Source organism: Typopeltis vanoorti, chromosome 13 (genome assembly GCF_054136105.1).
Source record: "Typopeltis vanoorti isolate ZY-2024b chromosome 13, IOZ_Tvanoo_1.0, whole genome shotgun sequence".
NCBI classification, from domain to species: domain Eukaryota; kingdom Metazoa; phylum Arthropoda; class Arachnida; order Uropygi; family Thelyphonidae; genus Typopeltis; species Typopeltis vanoorti.
Window position 1 is genome coordinate 9,930,618 of NC_143561.1, and position 11,212 is coordinate 9,941,829.

The 11,212-nt window shown below is 36.4% G+C and overlaps 1 protein-coding gene across 1 annotated transcript in view; it reads right to left on the reverse strand.

Moving 5' to 3' along the window:
• Positions 1-7,926, reverse strand: part of LOC150099931 (RPA-related protein RADX-like) — a 273,154-nt gene extending 265,228 nt beyond the window's left edge. Inside the window, exon 1 of the mRNA XM_090403019.1 lies at positions 7,827-7,926. Within this exon, the coding sequence (XP_090259145.1) occupies positions 7,827-7,916 (90 nt within the window). The 5' untranslated portion in view covers positions 7,917-7,926. The remainder of the gene's footprint in view (positions 1-7,826) is intronic.
• Positions 7,927-11,212: the final 3,286 nt, after the last annotated feature.

An 11,212-nucleotide genomic window follows, 5' to 3' on the forward strand; every position in this document is an offset into this window, starting at 1 on the left:
AGACTTCAGGATGTTATTAGTTAAATTTTTACATAATAAAACTTCACTGTACTATATATTTTTTTAAAATCATAATAATTTAAAATAATATAGTATTATGTTGTGTTTAATATTGCACTGCCAGTGTTAATTTTGCATCTTGCATTTATTTCAGATTCCATTGTTAGCCATGAGTTGACCTTGACAAGAGGTTAAATCTCATTTAATCAATGAGACCAAATGATCATTATGAGATAATTAGTTAAGAGTAAACCAATTAAAGAAACAGAATCAAAATACATAAATACAGTTGTGTAGTGATTGTTAATAATACTACTTTTTTTGATACAGTTATTAGGATTTGATTTTTAAAATAATTTTAAACATGTTTGATAAAAGAAAAAAAAAATCAGGTGCAGAATATCGCAAACGAAAATTGGAAAAAGAACGTGATATTCAGAAACAAAGCAGGGCTTTGCATAAATATCTAAAAACTGACTCTAAAAACAGCTAATGTAGTACAAGATGAAAATAAGTGAAAGGACTGAAACCAAAAATTCTGAGCTCATGGCAAGTACTTCTAAATGCAATCCCAGCAATGTCAATATTAGTAACAATGAGGGCAGCAAAATAGAGGGGAAGGGGTAGCAAAATATGCTACTGCACAGGGTGACAAAATTTCTAGGGCCAGTCCTGTACATACCCCTACTAACCACACTCATACACAACTTCCACAGATAGCTCCAAGTTCTTTATTTGTCATATATTTCCTCTGCATCAATTTTATAAATCCCCTTTTAATATATTAATATCTTAAAAGTTTCTATCATGTCCCCTCTTTTCTGCCTATCCACTAAATTTTGTTACCCAAACCTTCAACCTATCCACATAGGGAGCATTCCACAGACCTGTCACGAGCTGTCATTCATCTCTGAATCTTTTCTTTCACTTCCTGGTCACCAACTGTGCACAGATTTAGTCACCAGGTGACTAAATTTGTGCACAGTAATCAAGATGTAGCCGAATCATAGCCTTAGAGAGAGAGAGAGAGATAACTTCCTATCTTTAGTTATTTGCATGTTTTTCAAAATACAAGTAATCCTTGGAGTCATTTTAAAAACTTTTGCAATACCTTCTGAAGAGCTTCAATTCTCTGTCTGCCATTATCCCAAGTCTCATCAATTTTCTGCAATTCAATACCATCAATATGATACACTGTATGTAACCTTTTTAACCTGAAGTGCATGGTTATGCACTTCAGGTCAAACCACAATGCAAATTTATTTAAATCAACCTGCAGGATATCTATATCACCTTTATCAACTATTGCTCTCCCCCCAGTTTTTATATCATCAGCAAACAACTGAATATCCCTTCTTAAATCTTTTCCTATAACACTGATATACAAATTAATGAGTAATGGCCCTATTACAGAATCCTGAGGTACTCCACTAGTCATCCTCATTCTCCTAGATTCCACTCCACCATATACTGCTCTCTGGTGTCTGTCTGTCTGTCAGCCTTTTCCTTCTCCCATCCATGCTACTAGCTTCATATCCATTCCCACTTGCTCCAACTTTTGTAATAGTTTTCCACGTGGTATTATGTGAAATGCCCTTGCAAAGTCCAGCAATATCATGGTGTATACCCATTTTCCTTTATCCAATTCTGCTGTCACTTTACTATAAAATATGAAAAATTACTAAGACAGGACCTACTCTTTACAAAGCTGTGCTGCCCATTATTGAGTATTGCATCCTTATCCACCTAATTTTGGATTTCACCTAACTAACTTTTCCAATAATTTAACAACCACTCCTGATATATTAATTCTTATCAAGTATATCATTATTTTTATGCGATGTCCAGAAAATATTAATTCAATCCAACACTGTTGGTCATAAACAGGTGAAATAATCATTTTTACCAAATGATTGTACTACATTTGATTTTATTTGGTTATCCTCGATTTTTATGTCCTCCAATTGGATGGGGGACATTATCTCTTTGGGAAGTCATGAACTGACCATTCTTTCAATATGCTCAATCCACTTCTATTGGTATTAATATACTTTGTCCAATACCAAGTCTATTTTTAGTATTCATATTAAATTTTATGCTTTTCAATATGGTTTCTTCTTTTGGATAAGCAGAAAAGAAAAAAAAAAGGAGGGAAGAGTAAACAAATATATCAATATTTTTATGCTGATGTCTAGAAAATATTAACATGATCCAACACCGTAGGTCATAAACACATGAAATAATCATTTTTACCAAATGATAGTAGCACATTTGATTTTATGCCTGTTACTTTTATGTTTACAAAAGCAATGTTGTCATGTTCCGTCCGAACGAGTTCTGATTATGTTATAAGCAATATATTTTTCTTGTGTGAGATGAAGTTTTATAGTTTCAGATCTTGCTTTCAATTGAGACTCATTGGCTTTCATCATCTGATTTAATTGAACATTGATGGCTGATGAAAATCATCTCCTACCAAAAATTGTGTATGTGCCAGTGAAATGCACATGTAGAATGATGTTGACTTTATTGAGAGAGACTTTCCCAGATTGTCAAATTTCATGCCCTTGAATGTTTACTCTTCATCACTGCATTTGAGTATGACGGAAGTTCTGTACCACAAAAAATGGATCCTAAAAAAACCATGAGAGTGGAGAGCTAGCAGAACAGAATCCATGCATGCATATGGATAATTTTCATGCACAGAGGTGCTGCATGAAAATCAGCTTCACCTGTGCCATTTCCAATGGATTTGAGCACGTTCTACCAGATGTTTATTAAATAACTTAAGGAAATTACAACGTACAATAGAATATACATTAAATTAAACTTGAATATATTTCCAATATTTCGGCAACGTCACGTTGCCATCTTCAAAAGGAACTTACAATAAAGACACGTACACGCAGGCACTAAACACAGTAAATGAGAACGAAGCGAGGCAGCTATGGTTTTCCTAAAAGTCCTGATGGTGCCCCCTAGCAGGCTATGTAGGTATTCTTGGCCGTTGGACTGAAGGTCTCCTGATGTAAGCCTCCCAAATTTGTGGCGGTCTCATGCAACCAAACTTGTTGAAGTTTGGCATGTTTCTAAGGGCTGAGGCTGATTCCATGAATAGTCTTTCATATTTGAACTTGCTCCGGTGTATTATTGTGGCTTTCTTCCACCGTATTCTGTGGCATGTATCAGGAGCATGGTCTGCAAGACCAGAGTGGCTGTACTGGTGAAACCAGATGTAGTCCTTGTGTTCTGAAATTCTGATATTCGCTGTCCTGCTTGTTTGGCCAAAGTAGGACAACTTAAGCTGCAAGGGACCTAGAATACACCATACAGGTCTAGGGAGAGTGGTTGGTCTTTAGTGGAGTGGATAAGGGATGCCAATTTTCTATATGGTCTGTAACAAGAGGTTAAGTCATATTTTTTTTAAGATTTTGGTAATTTTTTCTGAGGTGCCTCGGATGTAAGGAATGGTGATGGATTTAGAGTAATCCTTGTTGTGAAAGGGAGGGGAGTTGTGGTTTACTGGTTTCAATAGTTTTTGGATTTTTTTTTTCGGGGGGGGAGTAGCCATTGGCTGAAAAAGTGTTGAGGATGTGATTTAGTTCATTGGTTAGGGCATTGTCATTTGAACAGATTAGTTTAGCCCTGTTGTATAGTGTCTTAACAACTCCATACTGTTGTGAGGGGGGGGGGATGGTTGGATTGCTGGTGAATGTATCTGCCTGTATGGGTGGGTTTTCTATAAACTGAGAAAACCAAGGTTCCATCAGGCTGGGGGTGACTAGTGTGTCTAGGAAAGGGAGGCTGTTGTTTTCCTCTTTTTCCAGGGTGAACTTGATTCTGGGGTGTTAGTTGTTTAAGTGTGTTAAACAACTAACACCCCAGAAGGAGTGGAGTGTATCAGAGCCATGTGGCCAACTAGCGAACACATCATCATCAACGTAGCAAAGCCATATGGTTGGTTTTTGTGTGGCAGAGTTTAAGGCTTTCTCTTCAAAGGTCTCCATAAAGAAGTTGGCCAAGGATGGGGAGAGTGGTGAACCCATGGCTATCCCCTCTATTTGTTTGTAGAATTTTCCCTGCCTAATGAAATAGCCTGAGTTCATTGTGAACTGAAATAGGGCTGAAATATTGGGAGGAAATTTAGCTTAGATTAGCTCTAAGGTTTCTTTGAGTGGGATATTTGTGAATAAAGAGGAGACGTCAAAACTGACCATTATGTCAATATGTTGGAGTGGAAGGTTTTCTATGCTGGCTGTGAAGTGGGCTGAGTTTTTTATGTGTGATGGTGTGTTGCCAGTATAGTGTGTGAACACTTTGGCCAAATGTTTAGCTAATTTGTATGTGAGGGGGAATCAATGCTATCCACTATGGGACGTAATGGCACATTTTCTTTGTGTATTTTTGGGAGTCCATATATACTGGAGTATAGAGTTAAATGGTTTTAATTTGTTAGTAACTATTACAGGCGAAGAAGTGACCTTCTTAAGGAGCCTGTGAAGCTTTCTAATTTGTGAGTTGGTGGGATTGTATTCAATGGGGAGGTAAGTTGCTTGATCTAATAATAGAGCATTAAGCTTACCTGTGTAGTCCATTTGGTTGAGTACTATGGTGCCATTTCCTTTATCTGCTTTGGTGATTATTATTTCTTTGTTCTTCCTCATTTCTTGCAGAGCTTTAAATTCCTTATTGGATATGTTGGTTCTTTTGAGGTCTTGATTTGGAGAGAACACAAGCTACATCCATTTAATAAGCATGTATAACCAACGTCTAAGCCTTTCTATGAGAATTTTTACCAGATGATCATCGGCAAATGGTATTTTGTCAGTGATTTCTATAACAGTATACACAAGACCTGTGATTTCTCTTTTGTACTTTTCACAGATGATGCTCACAGAAGATCAGCAGCAATTCTCCATCAACATATGATCAGGTATCTTTGAAGACAGATTAACAGTGCCGCAGTTCGGCCAAACAGGTTTACAGAACCTTTGTTCAATGACTTCTTGCAAAACCTGGTAGCCTCTTCCACAATCTGCTAATGTTATTCACTTAGTATGAAGGAGAAATGTGGTTCCTACATGATGCAGAGTTCCATTACACTCACCATACTTTAATGGGTGAAGACTGTAAGAAACCTGTAATCATGATATCAAGGATATCATGATTACAGGTTTCTTAAAAGATAGAGTAGATGAAGTGGACCAATTCCAAACCTAAATCCTGTGAATTTTTATTTGTGGGGCCATTCAACATCACTGGTGTATACTCCATCTTACTGGGGAATTGTCATTAATTGCAAGAATATATTAAGCATGCACACAGTTGCCATCAGACACCAGCCTAGAAATTTTGAAGTCAATGGTGAGATGTCCCAATGGCTCTATAGCTGGAAACTGAAGTAATTTTAAATACCTCCTGTGAGGTATGTTCATCCTATAATGTTTCTTATCCACCTGCCAAGGGATTCATAATTATTTTTTGACATTTTGTCTTCTATATGCATGTGATTAGTGGTGCTGAATGGTTGCTTGGAAGATATTTACTTTATGTGAGAACAATTCCAAGGAGGTCAATAAATAATAAGAACAACAACAAAAATAAAACTTTTTGGAAAATATAATTTGACACATTAATTTTGTTTCTAGAATGTCCCTTTATATTATTCATATTCCTTTGTTTTCTTAAAAGATTTTGTTTAGAAAGTTATTTAAAAAAAAATATATATATATATATATTCTATTTTGTCCAGTCTGCAGCTACTTGTCAGCTGGCAAAATCTACTCTCTAGCACCACTAATCACATGCATATAGAAGGCAAAATGTCAAAATATATATATATATATATATATATATATATATATATATTGAAATCCTCCATGAGTCGAACCAAGATCTTCATCTCATTAAATCAATATTACTAACCATTTTATCATGCTTATCAGTCATTTTTAGAAGGTTTAGTCATGGTCTTGTGTTACTAACTAAAAGCAAAATATGAGTAAATAAAAGAAAAAAAAATTAAGTTCGACCTTCCTTTTAAAAATATGAATCAATCAGCCATCCTATGATAAATTCTGCCTAGCAGTGACAAAATATGCAATAAAAAGTGCAGTTTTTATGATGATTTGTGTTTTATAAATGATATACAGTACTTAAGCACCTGTATGCATTACCTTTTAGAGAAGTCATTCTAACATACATACAGTAGAAGTCTTTTGCAAGTTCATAAGTCAGAAAAAGAATGCTACTAATGAATGCTCATAAAAAAATAAAAAAAGAACTATTTATGTAAGTTTGATAACTGTAGGAACTCATATTTTAAACATGTTAATTTGAATGCTGGAACACATATGGAATCCTAGAGTGGTGATAATAAATCTCTATAATCAAAATCATTATGACTATGGTATTACAATACTGGATGGCAATATATAGTCATTCATTATGTCTGCCATTCCACATGCACTGTATTGCATTGTGAAAAAAAAAAAAAAACGGCAGTCGTGTGAATCTCCTAAGTTTTTAGGAGAGTAAGAGAAATTGCAATACAAAATTTAAACAATAAATCACAATACACTATTTGATGTCCAATGCTTGATATATTTAAATAGAAAACATGAATGTTGCAGTAAAGGAAGTAAACAGTAGATTTACTTCCTAAGTTAATGCAGCTCACTCAAACCAGGTAGTTGCAGAACAATATGGCACGTTATTTAACATAAAATGTAATTATTCAACAGTCAGTATTGCATTCATTCCAAACTACTTGTTCACTAAACAAACTTATTCCTTAGATGTGTATAAACATTGTGATACTGTGTAAACAAATTGCAGCTTAGTCACACTGTAAATGTTTAGATTCACATATTGTGCTGCACATCAAAAATCAGAAATAAATTTATGAGATTCTGTCAAAGAACTGAAAGCTCACTCATTATGGCATTTTGAAATTGTCAGTTTGGCAATTTTGTTATAAATTAATTTAGTTAGGGCAATATGTATAACTACTGAGTGTTTTGAAGGATGATTAATTTGCACATCATATGCATGCTTTAATATATATATATATATATATATATATATATATATATATTTTTTTTTTATGAATCAAGACCAAATTAATAGTCGTACTTGAAAAAGAAAAAAAACCCCATAAAGCTGCAATTAGAAAGCATATATGTGTGTACACAACCACCCACCCAAGGAATACTGAACTGACATACTTCTACAATTAGTAAGCACAAAACTGGATTTTGAATTTTTACAAGATACTATGGATAGGCTTCAACACACACACACACACATATATATATATTTAAATATATGCCATATTTTCATGGAATAAACGAACAACGAGTTATTGTGACATGGGGTACTAAAGGATAGTCGGACGAACCTTCCAGTCCTCAAAAAAAAAAAAAATAAATAAAAATAAAAATAAATAAATAATCGTCTGTTAACAATAGCGTGGAGTAATGTTTTTACAATAACGAGGTTTTACAGTTCAGCAACCGAGTGAATTATCATTGTGGACCTCCATGACAAGATTCATACTACCTTCTGACATTTCTGTATTCGAGTCCAAAATATCTCAATTAAAGGTTATAAAAAAAAGAGAGAGAAAAAAGAAATCAGTTATGGTTTTAGGCTAATAAAATATAACAATAAACATGCGTTACGAGATAGAAATAAGCAGTGTTTAAAATCATTTTAAACACTGCTTTGCAGTTAGGGCATTACATTTAACTACTGACGCGTTTTCAAGGAACATTAATTCGCATGTATGTAACACTTTCTTCAATCGAAATTGTGATAAAATTCACCTGTAATTCAAAATCAACTGCTACTGAATATCTTTTATTATTAGCATTTTTTCGTAAAATGCTTAAAAGATCGTTCAAATCACGAGCCATAGCCTATTTTGTAAACATGTCAACTAAGTTGCTAACGCCCTCTTAACGGTTGTTAAAGCTTAAAATATAATAGAAACATTTCCAACGCTGTCTTCTTTCTTAATAAAAACTACAAAACGTTTTATGCAAAGAAACGCCTATATTATAAAACTACGATAGTATACAAAGTTAATAAATTACTAAGGCAATATCCCAATAGAGTATCATATTGAAAGTTTATTTTTCACTTGGTTAGACTATAATAAATTTAGTTTAATCCTTTATCCAAGTGTGAGCAAACGAAGTTCACGCCCGAAAGTATCACCAGGACTGGGGATACTTTCCTCAGTCCTGAAGTTACTTTCGGGCGCAAACTTTGTTTACTCACACTTGGATAAAGGATTAAACTAAATTTATTAGAGTATCATATTCTTACTCACCCATTCCTGAATTATTATTATTATTATTATTATTATTATTATTATTATTATTATTATTATTATTATTATTATCATCATCTGAGATCTCCAGGAAGTCAAGGACTCATCGAGGGAGGCTGTATAAATTAGCCAACCCAGCTATCATACCTTCTTTTAAATTCATTTACACTAGATGCACTCACTGCTCTCTGGGAGAAAAACCTAGCTCTTACCCCTTTCTTGACTGAGAACAACCTTAACTTCCATCGATGCGCCCGTATTCTCTCCCCGCCTTCCATATAACGAAAAATGTCATGATTTAAAATGCTATAACACCCATTCAAAAGTTTATAGACCTCTATCATATCACCCCTTTTTCGTGTTAACCAGAGTCTGCAATTCACATATTCGCAATCTGTCCTCACAATCTAAATCCCATAATCCAGATATAATCTTTGTAACTCTTCTTTGCACCATTCCGCAGCTTCTTTATCCCCTTGGAACCCGGGAGAAAAAAATCTGTGCACAGTGATCCAAGTATGGTCTTATCAAAGCCTTATAAAGAGGCAAAATCACTTCCTTATTCTTACATGTCAAGGTTCACTTCAACATAGCAATTATCCTCTGAGTTGTATTTACAACTTTTGCTATGTGACCTTTGAACTTTAAATTCTTATCTACTAATACACCAAGATCCCTTGCCTCTTTAGTTTCTTGTAGCATAACCCCGCTAATATAATATGCCGCTGGAACTCTAATCACGCCAAAATGCATAACTTTACACTTACTAACATTAAACTGACAGCCATTTTCGTTTGCCCCAGATATCCAGTCTATTCAAATCATTCTGTAATTGCTAAATAGCAGTAGCATCCCAGATTGCCCTGCCTATTTTCGCATCATCAGGTAACAATTGCACATCTGAAGATAGATCCTGCTTGATGTCATTAATGTATAGATTAAACAATAATGGTCCAAGGTCTGAACCCTGAGGTACACCATTGGTTATTTTATTTTATTTATTTATTTATTTTTATTTTTTATTAATCTTAGTACTGGTTATGGGCAGTACTACCCTTACATCACGTCCAGACATCTCGTCCAGGCTTGATATAGGCCTAAGACTTTAGAAGTGTTTGAACCTGTGCCTATTCTAGTTATCAAACTGTAGTCATTCTCTGGTGGCAACGCCATGCCACCAGTGTGCCCTGTAGGGCCCTCAAGGAAAGAACTTTTATATCCTTCTGCGTAAGCCCAAGCTGTTTTAAGTCCTTATAGCTATCTGCGCTCCATATGCCATGTAAAGAGATGGAGGCGCTGGTAAACCTCGGAGTTGTCCCATGCTCCTCCCTTATCTTACTAACTAGATCTTGGTTATTCTTATAATAGTTTACCTTATTATTATGGCTATAGGCAAGTGAGCACCCTTTGCCACCACTTGGGCATTAACTACCTAAACATCACCATCTCTTTTAATCACTAAGTCTAGCTTATGCAAACCCGCAAAGGTCCTATAATGTGGTTCCATCGCGATCTCTCAACCTTTGTTCTTAAAGTGGTTGTTCAGCATGGAGACCACCGCGTCATGCCTCCGCACGAGGACCACATGGGTGGTCCTTTTTGGAGGCAAACAGGCATAGTAAAACACTGGGCTGTATGAGACAATGTCTCACTGTAGCGGCAGCCAGCCCTACAGTTTGAGTTGTCACTACCCCATCGATCTGTGTGGGCTCGAGTGGGTAGGGCATTGATCCTTGTCCTAATAAGGTCAATATACTCGAACCCAGGGAGGAGTCTGGTGCCATCCCTTACCCAATCATGCTGGGGAGGCACCAGATATGACTATTCTAAAGGAGCACCATCTATAGAAGAGTGCAGCAGAGATGCCCATGTCTTGTGTTCTGCAGGTGCTGACTCAATTAAGGTACCGTGATAATGGGACCAGCCTTTATCCTGTCTAAAGTCTTCTTGTATGAATGGGCTATAGAAAGCCTCTCTGCAGATAGAAGAAGACGACAGTTCTGATTTCGAGATTCTTGACAGCCGCAGGCATGGGATCACCCATCTAAGTGATGGAACCCCGAACCCTCCATCCTTCAACCTCGCGTGGAAGTACGCACTAGGGGTGTCAGGAGGCAGTCGGAGCCATGATATATGTCTTACCAACTTGTGGTAAAAGCGAGGTATGAGATAGTGGGAAAGGAGAAACAGTCTTTGCTGGAGCTTGAGAGGAGCTTCCCTCAAAGAAGAGATCCCAGCTTCTAGGATAGAAGGAAGAGAAAATCTTCCCTTTGGGGTGAAAATGATACCAAGGTATCTCCACTCTTCCAGCATGCAATGGCCTCCCGTGCAAGGAAAACTCTATTGTCTCAACCTTAAGCTTCTTGTCAAGACCAGAGGGGACAAGAGTTAAAGAGCAAAACTTCTCTACATTAATAGAAAGGCCTCGAATAGAGAAAAAGCCAATTGTCCAGTCAAGGAGTTCCTGCAAGCCTACCTTAGTAGAGGCTACGAGAATGAGATCGTCTGTAAAGGCCACAGTACTAAAGGAAGAAGTGCCTAGAGAGTAGCCTATATGACTGGGAAGAGAGTGAAGAAACTCATCTATGACGGAGTTTAAGAAAAGAGGAGATAGCGAATCACCCTGGCGAACAGCCCGCACTACGGGAATAGAAGTCGCACGGGATCCTGTGGGGATAGTGATGCAGCTCCCCAAGAATAGCTCAATATCATAGGAAAGGGTTCTGCACATCTAGCAATAGACAGCGCTGGAAGGAGAGCATGAAGGGAGACGCTATCAAAGGCCTTTTGGCGGTCCAGTGATGCCATATATAGAGAGGCTTAAGGCGGCGTCGGGAATCAGACAGAAGAGAAGAAAGAAGATATATATTCTCGGCA